Source organism: Scyliorhinus torazame, chromosome 5, assembly GCF_047496885.1.
Source record: "Scyliorhinus torazame isolate Kashiwa2021f chromosome 5, sScyTor2.1, whole genome shotgun sequence".
Lineage (NCBI taxonomy): Eukaryota > Metazoa > Chordata > Chondrichthyes > Carcharhiniformes > Scyliorhinidae > Scyliorhinus > Scyliorhinus torazame.
In genome coordinates, this window is record NC_092711.1 from 89,608,695 (window position 1) to 89,632,968 (window position 24,274).

The following is a 24,274-nucleotide window of genomic DNA, read 5'->3' on the forward strand; positions in this document are numbered from 1 at the left end:
TTTCCGATCTGAAAAAGGCGTCCTTCTCCTGCGCCATTACCCACACTGCGCATGCTTCAATCACAGTGGGCCCCGCCCCTCATTCACTCCGATTGGTTGGAAGGCTTGCTTCTCCTGGTGGGTCCTCCAGCCCTCCCCCCCTCCTCTTCCTATTGGTCCGGAGCTGCCATCAATCACCCGGGCATTCTGAGGCAGATTTCAGGCTGACTCGCTGATTGTTCAATAATCACAGGTTAAAGTCCAACATGTTTGTTTCAAACACTAGCTTTCGGAGCACTGCTCCTTCCTCAGGTTCTTCATGTTGAACTTTAACCTGGTGTTGTAAGCCTTCGTCCTGTGCTCATCCTCGTCCAACGCCGCCATCTCCACATCATGCTCAATAATCATAGAGGTACGACTTCCGGGTGCGGCTATGCAGAGCTAGGTTGCATATTCGGTAGCTCCCGCTTGGAACGGGCTTTTGGGCTCTTTAACAGGGCCCCACGGCATTTGTTTGACATTTCCCGGTGTGGCAAGAAGACTGCAGCATTCCCCTGACAGTGTCCCCCAGGAATGTTATGTCTTTTAGCTACCAGACCCGGCAGAAACAGTAAAAGATTTGGCTGCAACAGGATAAACGGCCTCTTCCAGCATGCAGGCGGGGGAAGGGCAAGCTTAAAGCTGCAATCTGACTTGACTCTATCAAAGGTGAATTCTAGCAGCAGAGGGAACAACTGTGAAAAGATCTACCAAGGCCATTGAAGAAGCAGGGACGAGGCTTCCGGTGGCGGCCATGGAGGAGTAGGTCGCTCATTCGGCAGCTCCCGCCTGGATGGACTCCCAGACCTTTTTCAGGAGTTTCCATAGACTTTTTGGGGCAGACTGGTGAAGCGAACACTGCCAAAAGGATTCCCTCTCGACTTCTGGTTGCGGCTATGCGGAGCTAAGCCGCACGATTCGGCAGCTCCTGCTACCACGGACTTTCGGGCTCGTTAGAGGAGCCCCAACGGAACTTTTTTTATTATTTTTTTTATTTGACGCAGCCCGTGGGGAAGGGAAGAGAGAGGTCCCCCTCCAACTTCTATGAAACGAACCAGAAGTGTAACGGCCAAAGGAGCGGCACTGGAGCAATGGGAGAAGCGAGGGGAAGAAAACAAAATGGCGGCGGCCAGGGACAAAGGGGAGCTGCAGGAGTTCATCAAGCGCTGCTTCGAGGAGCAGCGCGAGGAGATGCGCAAGGAGATGTTGGCGCCTATGCTTTCGGCAATTGAAGGGCTTGGGATCACCCAGAAGGCCCACGAAGCTAAGATCCAGGAGGTACAGAAAAGAGTCAGTCAGAATGAGGATGAGCTCGTGGGCCTGGCGGTTAGAGTGGAGCAGAACGAGGCGCTACACAAGAGGTGGGCGGGAAGACTCGAAGACCTGGAAAACAGGTCGAGGAGAAAGAATCTGTGAATCCTGGGTCTCCCTGAGGGAGTGGAGGAGGCTGATGCCGGGCATACGCGAGCACGATGCTCGAGGCGATGATGGGCATGAAGGCTCCTTCGAGGCCGCTGGAGATGGACGGGGCACATCGGGTACTGGCGAAGAAGCCCCAGGCAAATGAGCTGCCAAGGGCGATGGTGGTGAGGGTCCACTGGTTCACGGACAGAGAGTGGGTCCTGAGATGGGCCAAGAAGGAGCGGAGCAGTAAGTGGGACAATGCAGAGATCCGAATATACCCGGACTGGAGCACGGAGGTTGCAAAGCGGAGAGCGGGTTTTAACCGGGCCAAAGCGGTGTTGTACCGGAAAGAAGTGAAATTCGGAATGCTGCAGCCAGCGCGACTGTGGGTCACATACAAGGGCCAACACTATTACTTCGAAACGCCTGAAGAGGCGTGGACCTTTGTACAAGCCGAAAAGTTGGACTCTAACTGAGGGTTTGTGATGGTGGGGGGGGGGGGGGGGGATGTTTTGGGGTTTGATGTGTGATGGTTGTTGTAAAGAGAGGTCAATCACGCGCAGGAAATGTTACATCGGCTGGGGGAGAGAGACAAGGCCGCGACAGGAGCTGCGCCAGAGGGGGCGGAGCGGGCTTTGGAAAGGCGGGAAGGGGAACGAAGGAATGCATATGGATTGGGAGACTCCCACGCGGGGAGGTCAATGGGACAGCGGGGGAAGCCGGTGTCAGCAGGCGTCAGCTGACTTACGGGAGTGACATGGTGGGAGCAAAAAAGCTAGACAGGGGTCTAGCGGGAGGCGGGAAAGGGGGGGGGGGGAAGGGTTGCTGCTGCACTGGCCGAAAGGGAATGGGACACAGAAGAGGTGGTCGGGACGGGGGTCCCCCCTCTGGGGGACTGGAGGGTGAGGGAGGCGTGGACACGGGACTGGCCCAGAAAAGGAGATGGCTAGTCAGCGGGCGTGGGGGGCGGGGGGGGGGGGGATGGGGGGTGAGAGCCCCTCCAATCCGGCTGATAACGTGGAATGTGAGGGGATTAAATGGGCCGGTGAAGAGGGCTCGAGTGTTCGCGCACTTAAAGGGACTGAAGGCGGACGTGGCCATGCTCCAAGAGACACACCTGAAGGTGGCGGACCAGGTCAGGCTAAGAAAGGGATGGGTAGGACAGGTATTCCACTCGGGACTGGACGCAAAGAATAGAGGGGTGGCAATATTGGTGGGAAATCGGGTGTCATTTGAGGCCAACGCTATTGTAGCAGACAATGGAGGGCGATATGTAATGGTGAGCGGTAGGCTGCAAGGGACGTGGGTGGTGTTGGTAAACGTATACGCCCCGAACTGGGATGATGCAGGATTCATGAAGCGCATGTTGGGGCGCATTCCGGACCTGGAGATAGGAGGCCTGATAATGGGAGGGGACTTCAATACAGTGTTGGATCCAGCACTGGACCGCTCCAAATCAAGGACTGGAAAGAGGCCGGCGGCGGCCAAGGTACTTAGGGGGTCTATAAATCAGATGGGGCGAGTGGACCCATGGCGGTTTGCAAGGCCGCAGGCCAGGGAATTTTCTTTCTTCTCCCATGTACACAAAGCCTACTCTCGGATAGATTTCTTTGCTCTGGGTAGGGTGCTCATCCCGAGGGTGGAGGGGATGGAGTATTCGGCTATAGCCGTTTCGGACCATGCCCCGCACTGGGTAGAACTGGAGCTGGGAGAGGAGAGGGACCAACGCCCGTTGTGGCGGCTGGATGTGGGACTGCTGGCGGACGAGGTGGTGTGTGGGAAGGTGAGGTGGTGTATCGAAAGGTACTTGGAGGCCAACGACAATGGGGAGGTGCGGGTGGGGGTGGTATGGGAGGCGTTGAAGGCGGTGATCAGGGGAGAGCTCATTTCCATTAGGGCTCATAGGGAGAAGACAGAGGGTATGGAAAGGGAGAGGTTAGTGGGGGAGACTTCGAGAGTGGACAGGAGATACGCAGACGCCCCGGAGGAAAGATTACTTGGGGAAAGACGAAGGCTCCAGACGGAGTTTGACCTGTTGACCACAGGGAAGGCGGAGGCACAGTGGAGGAAAGCGCAGGGGGCGACCTACGAGTATGGGGAAAAGGCTAGTCGGATGCTGGCACACCAGCTCCGTAAGAGGATGGCAGTGAGGGAAATAGCGGGAGTCAAAGATGGAAGGGGAGCCACGGTTCGGAGTGCGATGAAAATAAACGAGGTATTCAAGGCCTTTTATGAAGAGCTGTACAGATCCCAGCCCCCACCGGGGGAAGAGGGGGTGAGATGATTCCCAGATCAGCTGAGATTCCCGAGGGTGGAGGAGCAAGAGGTGGCTGGTTTGGGGGCACCAATTGGGTTGGAGAAGCTGAGCAAGGGTTTGGGGAGCATGCAGGCGGGGAAGGCCCCGGGACCGGACGGATTCCCGGTGGAGTTCTACAGGAAGTAGGCAGACCTGTTGGCCCCGCTACTGGTGAGGACCTTTAATGAGGCAAGAGAGGAGGGGACCCTGCCCCCGACAATGTCGGAAGCGACAATTTCTTTGATCCTAAAGCGGGACAAGGACCCACTGCAATGTGGATCATACAGGCCGACCTCGCTCCTCAATGTGGGTGCAATGTTGCTGGCAAAAGTGCTGGCCACGAGGATCGAGGCCTGTGTCCCGGGGGTAATCCACGAGGACCAGACGGGATTTGTAAAGGGCAGGCAACTAAACACAAATGTGCGGTGGATCTTAAACGTGATAATGATGCCATCGGTGGAGGGAGAGGCGGAGATAGTGGCAGCTGTGTACGCGGAGAAGGCCTTTGACCGAGTAGAGTGGGAGGACCTCTGGGAGGTGCTGCGTAGGTTTGGGTTCGGGGTAGGGTTTATCAATTTGGTTAACCTCCTTTACAGAGCCCCGCTGGCGAGTGTAGTGATGAACCGGCGGAGGTCAGAGTACTTTTGACTGTACCGAGAGACGAGGCAGGGGTGCCCCCTGTCCCCCCTGTTGTTCGCATTGGCGATCAAATCATTGGCCATGTCATTGAGGGAGTCTAATAAATGGAGGGGGGTGGTCCGAGGGGGAGAAGAGCATCGGGTGTTGCTATATGCGGATGACCTGTTGCTGTACGTGGCGAATCCAATGGAGGGGATGGTGGAGATCATGCAGACTCTAAGGGAGTTTGGGGAGTTTTAGGGCTATAAGCTCAATGTAGGGAAGAGTGAACTCTTTGTATTACAGGCGGGGGACCAAGAAAGAGGGATAGGGGACCTACTGCTGAGGAGGGCGGAGGGGAGCTTTCTGTATCTGGGGATCCAAATAGCCAGGAGTTGGGGGCCCCTACATAAACTGAATCTGACGAGGTTGGTGGAGCAAATGGAGGAGGATTTCAAAAGATGGGACATGTTACCGCTCTCGCTGGCGGGTAGAGTGCAGTCGGTCAAAATGGTGGTCCTTCCGAGGTTTCTGATTGTGTTTCAGTGCCTTCCCATCGTGATCACTAAGGCCTTTTTTAAGACAGTAGGCAGGAGTATTATGGGGTTTGTGTGGGCGAATAAGACCCCGAGAGTAAGGAGAGGGTTCCTGGAACGCAGTAGGGACCGAGGAGGGTTGGCGCTGCCAAACCTGAGGAGCTACTACTGGGCAGCAAATGTGGCGATGATCCGCAAGTGGGTTATGGAGGGAGAGGGGGCGGCATGGAAGAGGATGGAGATGGCGCCGTGTAAAGGAATGAGCCTGGGGGCGTTGGTGACGGCACCGCTGCCGCTCTCGCCGACAAAGTATACCACGAGCCCGGTGGTGGCGGCAACGCTAAGGATCTGGGGCCAGTGGAGACGGCACCGGGGTGCAATGGGAGCATCGGTGTGGTCCCCGATCAGGGGTAACCACCAGTTTGTCCCGGGGAAGATGGACGGGGGGTTCCAGAGCTGGCATCAGGCGGGGATTGGAAGAATGGGGGACCTGTTCATCGACGGGACGTTTGCGAGCCTAGGGGCACTGGAGGAGAAGTTCGAGTTACCCCCGGGAAATGCCTTTAGATATATGCAGGTGAGGGCTTTTGCGAGGCGACAGGTGAGGGAATTCCCGTTGCTCCCGGCACAAGAAGTTCAAGATAGGGTGATCTCGGGTGTATGGGTCGGGGAGGGCAAGGTGTCGGAAATACACCAGGAGTTGAAAGAAGAGGGTGAAGCGCTGGTAGAAGAGTTGAAGGGTAAATGGGAGGAGGAGCTGGGGGAGGAGATCGAGGAAGTTCTGTGGGCTGATGCCCTAGGTAGGGTTAATTCCTCCTCCTCGTATGCCAGGCTCAGCCTGATACAATTTAAGGTGGTCCACAGAGCACACTTGACGGGGGCGAGGTTGAGTAGGTTCTTTGGGGTAGAGGACAGATGTGGAAGGTGCTCAGGGAGCCCGGCGAACCATGTCCATATGTTTTGGTCATGCCCGGCACTGGAGGGGTTCTGGAGAGGAGTGGCGGGAGCAATATCTCAGGTGGTGAAAGTCCGTGTCAAGCCAAGCTGGGGGCTAGCAATATTTGGAATAGTGGACGAACCGGGAGTGCAGGATGCGAAAGAGGCCGGCATTCTGGCGTTTGTGTCCCTAGTAGACCGGCGAAGCCCCCCAGCCTGGAGTCCTGGATAAATGATATGGCTGGGTTCATAAAGTTGGAGAGGATTAAGTTCGCCTTGAGAGGGTCTGCGCAGGGGTTCTACAGGCGGTGGCAACCGTTCCTAGACTTTCTCGCGGAGCATTAGAGGAAGGTCGGTCAGCAGCAGCAGCAACCTTGGGGGGTGGGGTGGAGGGGACGTCCTGGGAGGAGGGAAAGGGGGGACTGCTTGGGAGGGTGGATGAGAAAGAGATGACATGAAGAGTTGGGGAAACTGGCATGTACGGGTGAGGGCCAGTGTACAAAGCTGTGTAAATATATCATTTTGCCATGTATATATCTTGCTCTGCGCGATTTCTCGTTTTTTTTGTTGTTATGAGGGGCGGGGGGGGGGGGGGGGGGGTTATTGTTTGTAAGGGAGAAAAATTGCGTTGAAAAACTTTAATAAATATATATTTTTTAAAAAATAATCATAGAGGTACAATCATAGAATTTACAGTGCAGAAGGAGGCCATTTGGCCCATCGAGTCTGCAACGGCTCTTGGAAAGAGCACCCTACTTAAGCCTACTTAAGCCCACAACTCCACCCTATCCCTGTAACCCAGCAACCCCATCTAACGTAAGGGCAATTTAGCATGGCCAATCCACCGAACCTGCGCATCTTTGGACTGTGGGAGGAAACCGGAGCACCCGGAGGAAGCCCACGCAGACACGGGGAGAACGGGCAGACTCCGCACAGGCAGTGACACTTTTGTTGGGACTTCTAGCTGATTTTGGTCTTTTATTTTGACTGGACCACATGCTTGGGGAAAGCAAGAGAGGAAAGAAGGTTCGATAGAAACTAGAATGATCTGTTGTGAATTTCTATCCCATTCTTACAGTGGTCATTTTTGTAAACTTCTTTTTCAGGCATTAGAATGGGAGGATTGGCAGCTGGGCAACTCGAGCCAAATATAACATCGAGATCTGACAGTCACTCAATTCATTAGGATCTAAATATCACAAACTGTCAATGTGCTTGTCTGTTCTGACTGTGGGAAGTGATTTCAAATATCAGTGTGACTGGAAAAGCCCCGAGACACACACACACCTGAGTGGGTGTGTTCCAGTGAACTGACTGTGGAAACATCAGTGTGACTGGAAAAGCCCCGAGACCCTCGCAACACACCCGAGTGAGAGTGTTCCAGTGAACTGACTGTGGAAAGAGCTTGAACCAGTTACACAGCCTGAAAAATCATCTTGTTTCCTCTTGTGAGAGACTCTAGGACCAGAGGGCATAATCTCAGCATAAGGCGTCTCAAATTTAGGACAGAGATGAGGAGACATTTCTTTTCTCAGAGGGTGGTGAATCTGCGGAATTCTTTAGCTGGCGTTCTGTCTGGAGTTTACCAAAAACATGGCAAAGCTAAAGGTGTCTTAACCCGGATGGGCCGCCTGGTGGCGCAGTGTTTTTTTCGCTGAGGGGCCTTGAGTTCAGACACATCCCAGATAGGACTGGTGAGAAATATCTGTCTGGGAAAGGGGAGAAAACTGTAATCGGGGAAATGGAGCGGTGCCGATGGACCTGAGAGAAAGGAATTCAGCAAAGCCTTACTTTCTTCATTTTTCATTCAATATTTATTAACATTTCAGAGAACATATTACACAAAAATTTATTCTGAAGTTAACAAAAGGGAATATAACGATTGAGGGTCACAGTGAGAACAGACCACATGCCCTCTGAGCTGCCAAATGTATGTACAACTGTAACAGACACCAGAAAGAGAGAACAGGAGCTCAACATAAAGGGAAGGCAACTGTTGTAAATAAGGTACGAGATAGGTTACTTATTTAGACATAACATTTAGGGACATGATTAGCTACAATGACATTACAGCCAAAATTATCTCGTACATTTTAAACTGAAAACAGAAATACTGCCCATGATTGTCTCAGTTACAGATGCAGAATAATAAACTGAGAGGATTTTACTGTTAGAGTCACCAAGAGGAGATATTGTATTTGTGTCACACACAGATCATAATAAACAGCTGAGGAAAATCTACAGCGTCCGAAAGTCAACCGATCACTTGATCTGTAAAAGAGAGAGAAAATGATGAAGCAGATGTTTATGATCGGGGACATTGATGTTAGAGTTTTTAATCAATCAAACATTTATTGATTTTTGAAACGGCTTCTGTCAGTTTGAAGTGTGAGTGGATTGAATCTTCTCACCTTCACCAGAGTGACTGCAGCGCTGTAGGAAATGCTCAGAAAGAACAGGGTGATGAATGTGGAAGCGGTTGTCCAGATGTTCCCGTTATCATCCTCATCGTCTTCAGTCCAGGTGTGGTCTGTGGTATCTATGAGGATAGAGCCGAATAAATATAATTAGATTGTTTATTAATCCAGGATATATTTTTAATATTCCCGTTTCATTTTCTCCTGCTGCTAATTCATTCTTTAAAATATTTTTCATTGCATATCTACTGTTGAGTTCGTGACACTCAGAAATCGATCTGTGTTACTTAATTTTTCCAATTAAGGGGCAATTTGGCATGGCCAATCCACCTACCACGCACATCTTTGGGTTGTGGTGGTGAGACCCACGGGTCACGGGGAGAATGTGCAAACTCCACTGGGACAGAGACACAGGAGTGGGATCCAACCCAGGTCCTTGGCGCTGTGAGGCAGCAGTGCTAACCACTATGACACCGTGCCGCCCTTGCCTGAAGTTTGTGTTTGTTCTTTATCTTTTGTGCCTGTGTAGATGCGAAATTCGTGTGTCCCGATGTCTTTATAAGTGTCATTGTGTGTGTTCATGTGTCAATGAGTATTGATCTGTGTATTTGTGTGTCAGCGTCTGTATGTGAACTTTGTTTATCTTCTGTCAATGTGTAAATATGAGTGTTTGATTGTGTGTGTTTGTCTGTTGAAGTCTATGTTTATATATTAATGCCTGTGTTAATATAAGTTTATACTTCCCTGCCCAGTAATAAAAGTGTTAATGTGTCTTTATACGTTCAACATGCATGTCAGTGTCTTAATGTTTGTGTCTGGATAAGTGCGTTTGTGTGTTTGTTGATGCGTGTATTTCATCATAGAATCATCATCGTATAATCCCTACTGTGCCGAACGAGGCTATTCGGCCCATTGAGTCTGCACCGACCCTCCGAAAGAGCATTCTACCTGGACGCATGCCCCTGTCCTATCTCCAGAACCTCGTATCCCCACCTAACGTTGTGGCACTAAGGGGTAATATAGCATGACCAATCCACCTCACCTGCACATCTTTGGACTGTGAGAGGAAACTGGAGCTCACGGAGGAAACAGGAACAAACACGGGAGAACCTGTAAACTCCACACCGACAATTACCCGAGGCTGGAATTGAACCCGGGTTTCTGGTGCTGTGAGGCAGCAGTGCTATTTATGCGTAGATGATTGTTTATAACTATCTATTGCTGTGTATTGATGACTCCATGTGTATTCATGTGTGTTCGTGTTAATGTGCGTACGAGTCTGCTAATATGTGTCCACGTGAGACCATAAGTGTGTTAGTGTGGATTATTGTCTCTGTTTGAGTGGAATTATTTATGTCATCGTGAAATTGTGCTAATGTTCATGTTATTGGTTACATTTGTGTTTCATATTATTCAGTGCGCCTGCTTGTCTCGTTTCATATGTTTGTGTACCTGTGTGGACATGTGGTTGTATGTGTCTGTTTGTGTACATTTGTGTAGCCGCTTGTGTGTGGATTTGTGTGTGTATGTGCACGTGTGTCTGCGTGTGTATAAACATGTGCTTTCTTGTGTTTATGTGCATGTTTGTGAATTGTTGCGCACGTTTGCGTGTGTTTTTGTGTCAAAATATGTGTGGTTCGTTGTGCCTGGGTGTATGTTTATGCATGTGTTTCTATGTGTGTGTTTGTGTCTACGTGTAAGCGTGTGTATGTTTGGGTCTGTGTGCATGTGTGTGTAGTGTCTGTGTCTTTATCTGTCTGTGTGTTTGTATCAGCTGCCTGCAGCTTTTCCAGTTGTGGGTATTATTGATACCGATGTAGAATATGTTGAACTTTCTGCTTCTAACTGTGTTTTCTGTGAGTTGCAAGCTGACATCATTGACCGAATGCAAAAATACAAGGAGGTGCCTCAGGAGAGAACACTGAAAACCCAGGGAGAATTCAATCACCATCTGGATTTGGATTTTGGGGAATCGGTTTTAGCAGATGGATAAGAGGAACAAGGGTGCTGAAAAATACATCGTTATCATGATGATCTTTTAAACCCTTCAGCCAGTAAGCTACATGACGTCTTGTAATGTCAGTATCTGAGTTCTTAGTCTAGAGATCCGTTTACTTCCAAACTCCCTGCTTGGAGACTGTGAAGATATTGAGTTAATAATCTCCCTCTCTCTGGTCAGCTCAGCAAATTGCCTTTGGGATCTCCCTGCTGGAGGTGGAGATACAGAGAGTTCACTCATCACCTTCCGCCTCTTTTGGTCGGGAATGTGGAGGTAAAATGGGTCAGTATTGCCCCTTTGCTCTCTTTGTTGGGGAAGTATGGGTGCAGTGGATTAAATAATGCCGCTCCACTCATTGTTGGAAGCATGTGTACAGTGGGTTAACTCAGCCCTCACCGTCTCTTTGTTGGGGAAGTGGGGGCACAGTGTGTTAACTAATACCCCTCCGCCTCTCTTTGCTGGGGAAGTGGGGGTACAGTGCATTAAGTAATGCCCCTCTTCCTCTCTTTGACGTGGAATTGGGTTACGGTGGATTAACTAATGCCCCTCCCCCTCTCTTTGTTGGGGAAGTGGGGAGACAGTGGATTAACTAATGCCCCTCCCCCTCTCTTTGTTGGGGAAGTGGGGAGACAGTGGATTAACTAATGCCCCCCTCTCTCTGCTGGGGAAGTGGATGGTACAGTGGGTTAACTAATGCACCTCTCCCTCTCTCTGTTGGGGAAGTGGGGAGACAGTGGATTGACTAATGCCTCTCCCCCTCTTTCTGTTGGGGAAGTGGGGGGGGGGGCAGTGGGTTAACTAAAGCCCCTCCCACTCTCTCTGTTGGGGAAGTGGGGAGACAGTGGATTGACTAATGCCCCTCCCCCTCTCTCTGTTGGGGAGGTGGGGAGACAGTGGGTTAACTAATGCCCCTCCCCCTATCTTTGTTTGGGGTAGTGGGGAGATATTGGATTGACTAATGCCCCTCCCCCTCTCTCTGTTGGGGAAGTAGGGAGACAGTGGGTTAACTAATGCCCCTCCCCCTCTCTTTGTCTGGGGAAGTGGGGAGACAGTGGATTGACTAATGCCCCTCCCCCTCTCTTTGTTGGGGAAGTGGGGAGACAGTGGGTTAACTAATGCCCCCCTCCCTCTCTGTTGGGGAAGTGGGGAGACAGTGGATTGATTAATGCCCCTCCCCCTCTCTTTGTCTGGGGAAGTGGGGAGACTAATGCCTCTCCCCCTCTCTTTGTTGGGGAAGTGGGGAGACGGTGTATTAAGTAAAGCCCCTCCCCCTCCCTCTATTGGGGAGGTGGGGGTACAGAGGATTAACTAAAGCCCCTCCCCCTCTCTCTGCTGGTGAAGTGGGGGTATGGTGGATTAACTAATTCCCCTCCCCCTCTCTCTGCTGGTGAAGTGGGGGTATAGTGGATTAACAATTTCACTTTCCCCTCTCTTTCACTGAGGATTGTTGGTCCATGTTTCTGTGTGACCCTCAATTCAGTTCCCAGTGGGTATGATACAGCAACTTAAATCTTAAATTAATTAGGGGCAACACGGTAGCCTTGTGGATAGCACAATTGCTTCACAGTTCCAGGGTCCCAGGTTCGATTCTGGCTTGGGTCACTGTCTGTGCGGAGTCGGCACATCCTCCCCATGTGTGCGTGGGTTTCCTCCGGGTACTCCGGTTTCCTCCCACAGTCCAAAGATGTGCGGGTTAGGTGTATTGGCCATGATAAATTGCCCTTAGTGTCCAAAATTGCCCTTAGTGTTGGGTGGGGTTACTGGGTTATGGGGATAGGGTGGCGGTGTTGACCTTGGGCGGGGTGCTCTTTCCAAGAGCCGGTGCAGACTTGATGGGCTGAATGGCCTCCTTCTGCAATGTAAATTCTATGATAATGAAATCTGACATCAATTTTAAAGGAACGGACAATGGGAGAAGCAGGAACACCGAGGACTCAATATGATGTGTTTGTTTGTCTGAAATGGGAAATTGTCCGATTTCTTCTCAGAGGGGGGAAAGTCAGTGAAGATATTTTGCTGACTTCTGTTATGAATGAGTTGTGCTCTGTCTCTAACCCAGGGTGTTTCTGAGCTGGGAGCACTGGTTGTATGAGACTTGGGGCCGAGACCTGTAGAAATCCGGGTCTCATTAAACCAATTTGATATCAGCAAAGTGGAAGCTCCATTAATTAAGCGGCTGTGCATTTAAATCACAATTGGAGGAAAAATACTTTATTATTTTTATTTCAGTTAGACATGTAACCCATAGATTCTCATTGACATGAATTAACGGTGTCCATTAGAGCGAGGGAAATGTTCACAAAACTGGGTTTACCGCTGGATTTATCAACCGTTCTGTTGATGATCTTCAAGGGGATGGCTTCATGTCCCACCACACAGGAGTAAGAAGCGCCGCTGGCCCACTCCTCCGCTGCAATGGATAACAGGCTGTACATGAAGAAGGAGCTATTGCCGTTCTCCGCCATCACCTCGGTGTTCTTGTAGTTCCCGGGATTCACCGGCTTGTCATTGACGGTCCACTTGACGAAGATCTCTCGGGGGGAGAAACCTCTCACTAAGCAGCTGAGGGAGACGAATCTCTGAGCGGAGACGTCTTCAGCCGAGGGCAGGAGGACAGAGACGGACGGTTCCCGCGGGTTGGGATCTGCAGAAAATGTACAAAAATGTCAGTAAAATGGGGAATTCCGGAGACAATGGAACCGCGGGTTAGATGTGAGAGAAATGTGTTTTGTGTTGGATTTTAAAGGTTTCCATTTCCCACTTTGGGATCTGTCCGGTTTCCCAGCTCGGAGCTGAGGTGGACACAAGCCTTTTCCCGCAGAATTTATGGATGTTGGATATGATGGTTTCAGAAAGTCTACAGCAGGGAAACAGGCCATTCGGCCCGCCTGTTCTGTGCTGGTGTATAAGCTCCACTCCAGACTCCCCCCACCTTACCCCAAGAAGATTGGAAAACTGCCAATGTAACACCATTATTCAAAAGGGGAGGGAGACAAAAACAGGTAACTATAGGCCAGTGACCTTAACATCTGTCAGTGGGAATCGGTTAGAGTCCATTATAACGCATTCAATCGCTGAGCATTTAAACATACTTAATATAATCAAACAGAGTCAGCACGGCTTCGTGAAGGGGGAATCATTGCCTGACAAATGCATTGCCCTTATTTGAGGTGATAACGAGAAGGCGAGAGAGAGGGGGGGGGGGGGGGGCGGCAGTACATGTAATTTACATGAATTTCAAAACTGTGTTTAATAAATGAATGTTCTATACCCACGTTTGCAGATGACAAAAAATAGGTAGAAAGGCAAGTGGTGAGGATTACAGAAAATCCACAGAGGGACAGAGACAGCTTTAGTTACTGAGTAAAAACTTGATGTGGAGATGCCGGCGTTGGACTGGGGTGAGCACAGTAAGAAGTCTTACAACACCAGGTTAAAGTCCAACAGGTTTGTTTCGAATCACTAGCTTTCGGAGCGCTGCTCCTTCCTCACCTGAGGAAGGAGCAGCGCTCCGAAAGCTAGTGATTCAGAACAAACCTGTTGGACTTTAATCTGGAGTAAAAACTTGGCAGATGGAACAGAATGTTGGAAAATGTGAGGTTAGACACTTTGGTAGGAGGAGGAACAAAACGGAATATTATTTAGATGGAGAAAGCTGAAGTAACGGGGGAATTGGGGGTCCTCGTGCAGTAACCACAAAAAGCAAGTTCTGCAGGTAACATGGAGACAAATTGAATGTTGACATTTATTTCAATGGGAATCGAATATAAACATGGGGAAGTCTGGCTAAAACTATACAAGGCATTCCCGTAGCGGCCTCCCCAAACAGGCGCCGGAATGTGGCGACTACGGGTAATTCACAGTAACTTCATTCAAACCTACTTGTGACAATAAGCGATTATTATTATTTAGTGAGACTATACCTGATATGCTTTGAATAGTTTTGGTACCCTTATCTAAGGAAGACAGATTGGTTTTGAAGGCAGTCCAGAGAAGGATCACGAAGTTGAACCCGAGTATGGAGGGATTTTCTTATGAGCTGAGGTTAAGTAGGCTGGGTTTTACTTATTGGAGTTTAGAGGAATGAAGGCGACCTAATCGAGACATGAATGATTCTCAGGGACCTTCGTAGGATAGACGCTGAGGGGTTCTTCTCCCTTGTGAGAGCGTCTAGGAGCAGCGAGCAGGATCACAATGTAAGGGTTCGCCTATTTAATAGAGATGAGAAGGAATTTCCTCTCTCAGAGAGTAGTGAAGCTGTGGAATTATTTAACCCGGGGGCTGTAGATTCTGGGTTGTTCAGTATGTTCAAGGTTGAGAGAGACAGATTTTTAATCAGTAAAGGCGTCAAGAGATATGGGGATAAGTCGGGAAAGAGGAGTTGAAGATTATCACATCAGATCAGTCATGACCTCACTGCAGGCTGGACCGGTGTTGATGGGCCCAATGGCCTACGTCTGCTCCTAAGTCTTGTGGTCTATGGTCTCGCTCTATCTAAACCCAATATCACTGTTTTCAATTCATTGTTCGTTCATCTGCATATCAATTTCCCCCTTAAACTCTAAATGCCCCGAGTATTTAGTTAGTGGAATTACCAATCAGAATGGACCATAAATACCCTGAATGCTAAATACTGACCGCTGCACTGACACTAGAAATAGACACAATGACTCACTTATTGCTTCAGTCTCACCGCTCACCTATTTTTTTGTGGATTGAAATTCTTAAAGGAGTTGGCAGGTCCTGATGGCTCGCCACACAGTCAAACACAGCCCCACTCAGCCAGGCTTGTGTCGAGATGTTTAATTTGCTGACCACGCTCTCAGTATCTGCTCCAGGCTGGTCGGCAATCTCTGATTTCAGCGGCTTCTTCGCTTCACTCCAGGACACGTTGACTCCATAAGGAGCATTCGAAATGACGCAGGTTAAGGTTACAGTCGCCTCCAATAAGACCTGGTCTATTGGTGGTGGCAGTATTGTTACTGAGGCAACAGTGCAACAGGAAGGATCTGCGAATGAAAAAAGTAGAAATGAACCCAAGTTTGATCTTCAGAATCAGGACAGCGGTATTCAGCCTGAACTCTACATGGGACTAAATCAATTCGAAATAACAACGTCTAATGATCGCCTTTAATCTTCTGTACACAATGGAAAACCAGTTGGGTCTGTGAAAACTACTCTCATTGTGAAATATGGTCAGTCCCGATACCATGCTAACGAACCAGTGTTGCAGCATTCCCAATGCCAATATTCCATTCCTGATCTCAGGAACGCAGTACTGAAGGCTGATCCATAAATAGGTTGGATGAACCTTCCAACACTTTCCCCGGAGCTGTTATCAGTTAAGTGTTTCAGACACCCACTGCCGCTCAAATATAATCAGCTGTCTCAGGATGAAGCTGACATAGAGTCCACCTCACTCACTAAATTACTTCAAATTTGAGGGAAACATTTATTTCTATCCTGATCAAGTCCTGAATGGTGAGCAATCCAAATGCAGCTCTTACATCAGAATGAAACACAAACTACATGGCAGTAAATTAGAAATTATTCTGTGCTTTGTACTAACTTAAGTAAATTCCTGATTTGGATTAACATCAGAGTGCAGGATGATTTATTGTTTCCTCTGTTTGTGTCTCTTACCAGACGCGGTGATGTTGCGACTTTGAGTGACCTCTTGATGAGTGACCTGGCAGGTATAGACCGCTTTGCTGAACCATTCCCCAGCGGAGACTGTCAGCCGACTGCTCGCCGAGAAGTTCCCGTTCACTTCACAGGGGGGTGAGGTGACAAATCCTGAACCCATGGGTTGTCCATTCTTCAGCCACTTCACCGTCATTGACTTTGGCTGGAAATCGTTGATTGAACAGACAATGGTTGCAAATTTCTGTCTTGTGATTTCTTCACTGGAACTCACGGTGAGGAGAACATTTGGAGCATAAATTCTGGGACCTTCAAGAAACACAATTAGACATTTCTTGCAGAAGAAATTGATAAACAAAATGAGTTCATATGCTTTAAAAAATGTTTGTGGTCAATAGACACTAAGCTGGATTTCCCAGGGATCAGGAATATGCAGAGTATTACAAATACCCTATAGAAGATAATCATAGGTTTTCTATTTCTCACAGATTCCACAACACTTACATTCCATTCCAATGCTCTTGTCTGAGCCGCTGTGTCGAACCTCACAGCTGATTTTGCTGCATCCTGGCTCGGTGATGGTTAACTGGCTGCTCAGGGTGTAGGTTCCCTTCTTGTTTCTCACTGACGGGTATTTCTTAACTCCAGTGGTGATCAGCTGCCCATCTTTCTTCCAGGTCAGGCTGGAGATTTCTGGGGAGTAGTCCATCGCCAAACAGCCGAAGGTCACGGAGCCATCGGCGTTGTGTTGCTGACAGGAGGAGACCAGGCTGTAGAGAGTGGGCGGAGACGGTGTTGCTGGGAGAGATTGGCCGATCCAACAAGTTAGACACTGGTATTTGTGATTTATAAGTAACCAAACATTTCATAATTTGACAAGAACTATGAGTTTATCCTAACATTTACCAATTAAATCCTACATCCACATTGAATATTCTATCAGTTATATCATTGAGAATCACCTACGTTTTGTCCCATCTTTAGAAACTCACATCTCTTTCTCCGTCTCTATCGAAAAAAACACAGTTTGATGTAATCTGAATGGTGTAACTTTGATTGGATTGAACGAGAGGAGCAGAGGGTTTCCCCCATTATTTCAGCCACCATGTGATATAAAATGTAAATGAGGCCATAGTCCCGGAGATTGCTCTCTCCTTCTGAGAGCTGACTGGTGGTGATTTAACCTGAGGGTCACCACACATCAGGCGAGGGGCAAGGTTGAGAATGGGGGTCTTTATGAATAACCTCAGCCGGTGCAGCAATTGAACCCGCGCTGTTGGGATCGCTCTTCATCACAAACCAGCCGTCCAGCTAACTGAGTTGTGTACGTCACAATCCAGCTAACTGAGCTGCGTAGGTCAGAATCCAGCAAACAATGCTGTGTACGTCACAATCCAGCTAACTGAGCTGCGTATGTCACAATCCAGCTAACTGAGCTGTATACGTCACAATGCAGCAAACTGAGCGAGGTGTACGTCACAATGCAGCTAACTGAGCTGTGTACGTCACAATGCAGCTAACTGAGCTGTGTACGTCGCAATGGAGCTAACTGAGCTGTGTACGTCACAATCCAGCTAACTGAACTGTGTACGTCACAATGCAGCTAACTGAGCTGTGTACGTCACAATGGAGCTAACTGAACTGTGTACGTCACAATGCAGCTAACTGAGCTGTGGACGTCACAATGCAGCTAACTGAGCTGTGGAAGTCACATTCTAGCTAACTGTGTACGTCACAATCCAGCTAACTGAGGTGTGTACGTCACAATCCAGCCAACTGAGCTGCGTAGGTCACAGTCCAGCAAACAATGCTGCGTACATCACAATCCAGCTAACTGAGCTGTATCTGTCACAATGCAGCTAACTGAGCTGTGTACGTGACAATCCAGCTCACTGAGCTGTGTACGTCACAATCCAGCTAACTGAGCTGCGTACGTCACAATCCAGCTAACTGGGCTGTGTACGTCACAATCAATTTGTGTTAAAAATGTTGTCTCTTCATTTGTATCTTTGCAGTTTGGGAAATTCCCTTTGTTCAAACTGACTGATGCCCCCTCCTCTCTCCATTTCACTACCCCCATTCCCCAAACCAGAGAATAGTGGCTTTGCTTCAAAAATATCTTCTGAATGCACCTTTATATAATTACAATAAGGTTCTACATTTGAGTCGTTGCAACATTCTCTAATTTTAGGACCATGGGGGAGTCGGCCATTCAGTCCGTCGAGTCTACTCCCCCATTCAATAAGCTCCTGGCTGTGCTGATTGTGGTGTTAACTCCACATTCCGCCTGTCACTGAGACCGGGCTGTCTGCAATCCCTCCGCACCCCGCCCCGCGCTCCCTGTGCGTCCCCCATCTCTCTGCGGTTCCCGCTGGATTTCTGTACCTTTCTCCTGGTCCCTTCACTTTCGTTTAGCTCTGCTCTTTTCCACGGCTCTCTGCGCTTTCCTCCGCACTTTCTTTCGACTTTGCATTTTCTTCCTGCTCTTTGTGCTTTGACCAGGTGTGCTGCACTTTTCCCAGTTCTTTGTGCTTTTCCCGGTCCCTGGCACTTTGTGCGGGCTTTTTGAGCCTTTTGCCAGCACTGTGCGCTTTACCCCGATTCTTATCGCTTATCGCCCACTCCATGGACTTTCTTCCGGCTCTCTGCACTTCCCCCGGCTCTGTGCTCCTTCACCCTACTCCCTGCATCTTTCCCCGGCTCCCTGCATCTTTCCCCGACTCTCTGCGTCTTCCCCAGCTCTCTGCGTCTTCCCCGGCTCTCTGCACCTTCCCCCGGCTCCCTGCACCTCCCCCCCCCCCTCCCCGGCTCCCTGCACTACCCCGCCCCCGGCTCTCTGCACTTCCCCCGGTACCCTACACCCCCTCCCGCCTTGGCTCTCTGCAGTTCCCCCGGCTCCCCGCACTCGCCCCCCCCCCCCGCCCCTCGCACCCCCCCCCCCACCCTGCTCTCTGCACCTTTCCCTTGCTCTCTCCACTTCTTTCCAACTCTTTGTCCTTTTCTACAACTCTGTGTTCCGCTGCATCTCGGTCTGTTCCCCTGCATTTATGTCCTTTCCCCTGCATCTCTGTGCTTTCCTCCCAACTCTGCCTTTTCGCCGCCTCTTTGCTCTTTTCCACCGCCTCGGCGCTTTCTCTCGGCTCCGGAGTCTTTCCACAGCTCTCTGCACTTTCCTCGGCTCCCGGGGTGAGTCCGGGGGTTGATTGCTGGTGAGTGAGTGTAGTGGGTGAATGAATGAGGGGGAGTCAGTGAGCGTGGGTGAGTGAGGGTGAGGGAGTAAATGAGGGTGAGTGATAGTGGGTGACAGAGAGTGGGTGCGTCTGGTGAGGGTGGCTGAGTAAGGGTGCATGAGGGAATGTGGGTGAGTGAGGGTGTGTGAGCGAGGAAGGGTGAGGATCTGTGAGTGAAGACGTGTGAAAGAGGGTGGGTGCGAGACTTTGTAAATGCGGGGCATGTGCCAGGGTGCACCTGTGAGAGTAATAATGTGTTGGCGAGTTGTGTGCGCCTGAGATATTGTGTATGTGTGTACGAGGGAATGTGTGTGAGAGAGAGCCTGAAAGAAAAAAATGCTACGTTTGAAGAGCGATTACACATGTATGTGAGGGAGAGAGAGGGTCTGTGTGTTTGAGAGTGTGTGTGAGTGAGAGGCAAGGTACATGAGAGAGATTTGGTGAAAGAAAGTGCATGTGAGATAGCGCGTGTGTGAGCGAGAGAGCGTGTGAGCGAATGTGTGTGCGTGAGCGAGATCGTCACAGTGTGTCTGAGAGTGAGATTGAGAGAGTGTGATTGTGTGTGAGACACAGTGTGTTTGTTTGAAAGAAGTATTGTGATTATGTGTGTGAGAGAATGAGTTTGTGTGAGGATGTGAGAGAATGTGTGCGTGAGAGAGTGAGAGTGTATATGTGTTTGTGATGATGTATGGGTGCACCAAAACCTGCAAGTTCCCTTCCAAGACACTCACCATCCTGATTTGGAAATATACCGCCATTCCTTCACTGTCGCTGAGTCAAAATTCTGGAACTCCCTCCCTGACAATATTGCAGATATACCTCCGCCACATGGACTGCAGCTATTCAAGGATGCCTCACATCTAAACTTTCCCAGGGGACAATTAGGCACATATAATAAATTCTGGCCTTGCCAGCGCCTCCAAAATCCTAGGATAGGATTAAAAATAAAATGCAAAGGGATTTCTCCGCTGCACTGACCCATTAAATAGATCAAGGACTGCATGGAATGTAACCCAATAAATCGCTCTCTGCATTGCCTAATCGAAAATTCCCAAGACCGATATATCACTGCTTAAAAATCAACCAAATCTCCACCTACAGCCTGTCTGGCGTTGCTGAATTCTTTCTGACTGTCACAATCTGGGTTTGGAATCCCCTTCCTGAGTCGCCTAGTCAAACATCAAGTACAATTTCCACATTTCACACAGATACAAGTTTTATTGAAAGACTTGATCAAATTGCACTCCCTGAAATACTGGAAAATGAAGCAGAAGATTTACAACCAGTCAGGAAGATTCCTGGTCCCAGCACAGTGACCCCGCGCACAGAAACTGAACAGACATAAATGGCAACAATCGAGTTCCAGCAGATCGATCTGTTCAACCTGTCAATTTCATGAAACTATTTAATTCTGATTTATCAATGGTCAACCTCCGACAACAATAATTTAGTGACTTATTTTAAATTAAACTGACATTAATTTCAAAACTGCATTCGCCTTTTAACTATTTCTCTCTGTCTCAAATCTCGATAATTGGGCAGAAAGTAGTTTTGCTGAAAATGAGCAGATTAAATAATACAGATTCAGGGTAGATTAATGACATAACAGAGACTCAGTGTCAGTGCGATAATTAAACAAACCAGGAAATATTCACATTACCCACTGATATGATCTAAAAACACAATTAAATGTAATCAGCAAAAGAATCAGGGCAAAAGAATGTAATCAGCAAAATAATTGAGCTGAACACAGCAGTGTATAGACATGTATTGTTTCCTAAATTCATTTCAGATATTATTAAAATTCTCTAAAACCTTTGAGATATTGCACGCCAGTATACAATTCAATTCTAGGAGGTCATTTATGTTGAATTAATTCTCATTGATATTGTATTGTACGTTATTGTTAATTGTCAGCTAATTTTTTTATTAGATTATCTGTACTATATAATAAATATAATAAAAATAGCATTCAATAATCTTCAATTTGTTTTTACCCAGAGCTTTATGAAAAAATTGAGATTTAATTAAAACAACCTGACATTAAAACAATGTTGAACAATAAACTCCAAATTACTGGATGGAAACATCTTAACATTTAATTGACTATATTCACATTTTAATTTTTTTACTCCAATTGCCCCATTCGACCTACAAATGTGTAAAATAAGCGCCTTTCTGAACGCATTGATAAATCATAAATTCCATCTGTTCTCAGACAGTAACGAATGTAACGAGAACAGCTCAGTAATATTTATTCAAATCATTTGCAAAACTGACCCATTATGTGCAAATGGAGTCGAGAATTTGTTGTTGAATTTAGCATTTAATAAAATTTAAGCCTAAAGCTAAGATAGAATCATTCTTTCTTTCCTATCATCTGTTATTCCTGTAATTCTATTGTGTGAAAAGCACAGCCGTGGGAGACAGGATGTCATTATAAAATGCAAAGCTACTGTTAACCTTTTGTAAATAAATACATCGGTTTGACATTCAAGCTTTTAATTTTCAATCTCTTGCCATATGCAATCTGAACTTTCCTACAATACAAATAAAATCATCGGAACAATTCCTTGATTGGCAACGACTTCCACATCACAGAAAACTATTTAAGGTTAGATTAGTGATAATTACCTCGCTATCCAACTACAAATTACAGTGAAGGAATAATATGGTTGCAGCGGCACAGAAATAATAGAATAACTGGAATTACAAAGTATTTCCAGCCTAGAAACCTGTCCGGTCATGTCAACCTCGTGCAGATCACAGCAGGATTGTGAAAGGTGATTAATGATGAATTATATTAATATAAAATAACTTTTGGTTAATTTGGAGTTGTATCACCGCATTGCAATTGTTTGAATTATATAAATGTTATTATGTTCTGCATGGGCGTTTCAGTCATTATTTCGTCCAATCTGGAAGCATCAGTTAAAATTACAAAAGGCATCAACATATCTTTATTGGATTATTTTCTTAAAACTGGCTGTTTTCTCCGTACAATCGCCCTTCAAGCATTTTCAAACGCCTAGACTGTTTGCGTTCAACCAGAAAACGTGTAACCGCTCAGTGTCGCCGAGTTTAAACAATGCAGAAACGCTAAACCGTTTCACAGATCTTAATCATTTAAAGTCACTCAGATACACAATCTCCTTAGCTGAACAAAACACTAAATCACACCAATGAAGGACGTAAACCCGTTTCATGGAGAAGCAACTTAACTCTACATTGAACAGAATCAAACTTTATATTGCAAGAAAATATCAATATCGAACCCAGCAAACCAGCTTGTAACCACATGTATGAATTACTAAACTACACAGAAACCTGGAATAACAGCAATAGCATTGCGAGGTACTGGAATATTAACAACAAATAAATATTGAAACGTTAACAATTTTTTTCATATTGAGTCATTTTTCAAACACATTTAAATGTTTTTCATGTTTGCAGTAGACGGTAAAAGCAGCAACCATCAGATGCCACCGAGATTAAACATTGCACAAACGGCAAACTGATTCCAGCAACTACTTGTGCTCGGAAAGGATTTGTATAACACGTTGCTTAGTTTAATCTACAATTTTCACTTTTTTTCACGATGCAGTAACAGCCTCCCTGTTCTCTGTCTACAATCCTGCGACAAGCAGTTTCAAACACGTAAACTCTTTGCATTCAATCACAAAACGTGGAACCGCTCAATGTCACCGAGTTGATACAATACAGACACGCCAAACCGTTTCACAAACTTTCCTACTCAAAGTCACCCAAAAATATTCCTCAGCAGAAAAACACCAAATCACATCACTGAAGGAATGAAACATCATGGAGAAGCAGCTCAATTCTGCAAACATTTCCAAAAGTATCAAATGTAATATTGCAAGAAAATCTCAATTTAGAATGCACCAACCCTCATGTCATCAAATGAATGAACAGGTAAACTAATCAGAAAACTTGAATAATATCATCAGCACTTCAAGTAAGCAGAACATGTTCAATAAGATAATACAGAAACTTTAGCACATTTTGACAATGTTGGGTTAGATCTCAAACACTTGGGCAGAAGACGGTACAAACTGCAGCCACTTAGATAGAACCAAGAATAAACATCGTAAAAACAGACGTTTTGTATTTAAAGTAACCCAGCCACACAGTATCCTCAGCAAATAAACACCAAATCACAGCAACCAGGGACTGAATGCCTCAGCAGCATCTTTCTGTCAAGAAACCGCGGGATTCTATAACCCCTTTTCAGCAGAATCAAATGAATCATTGCAACAACATCGCAATACATGATCCACCAAAACACATTTCAGTGAACGAATGGATTTTGAAAAGGCAGAAAAATATAAAACAGTTGGTAAATGACGGAATGGTTCTTACCTGCAGTCACCGTCACCATGGTGCCTTGTCCCCAGTAGTCGAAGTAGTCACAGTGTCACATTCCCTGGACAGCTCCATACAATAACCGCACCTGCACAAAATAGATATAAATCCACCATTATTTTAAATATTCACAAACCAGCGGCAAAGAAAATTCACGATTTATTTTCAGGAAATTATATTAGTATTTGTGGATACAGTTCTCTCTTCATAAATGACCGAATGTTTTATATTTCACAGACATGGAAATGTTATTGAAAACACCAACTGTGACTCAATTACGACCACCAATTTTCCACATTAATTCTTATTATTTTGTCAGAGCTGGACATAAATAATGCTTCACTGTGAATAAAGTTGGATTGTAAAAGCGAGCACAGAGCCAGCTTCAGTTAATTAGTGCTGAGGGGCTTTTTGTATTGACAGTAACTGCTGTGATCCAGTTATCACAGTGAGACACAACGTGTCAAATACTGCGGCAGACTGTTAACTGTAAAACACAGAGATTTCATTTCACTGCGCTCTCAAAAACCTAACTCTGTCTCTTCCAAGAGCGAATGGGTGAGTTATTTCAGCTTGTCCTGTTCATTACATTTATAAAGAGGATCGCAACACTTTTAAACCCTCTGTGCAGATTTAGCGTGTCGGTCAACAGAGATAAAGTGGAAGATTTTTACACCTTTTTATAAACTAATACTTTGTTTTATTTAAAGTTCATTTACATCGACAATCCTGCTGTGGCCCTGATCACCAATTTGAGCAAACTCTTTCACTGAGGTTTTTGTATGAGGATGTCG

The 24,274-nt window shown here is 47.2% G+C and overlaps 1 gene segment (V, D, J or C); it reads right to left on the minus strand.

Moving 5' to 3' along the window:
- Positions 1 to 12,419: 12,419 nt before the first annotated feature.
- Positions 12,420 to 23,561, minus strand: LOC140418866 (Ig heavy chain C region-like). The segment is given in 5 exon segments: positions 12,420 to 12,868; positions 14,925 to 15,233; positions 15,868 to 16,176; positions 16,372 to 16,665; positions 23,478 to 23,561. Coding segments are annotated over 5 exon segments (1,323 nt in total).
- Between the last annotated feature and the right edge of the window lie 713 nt (positions 23,562 to 24,274).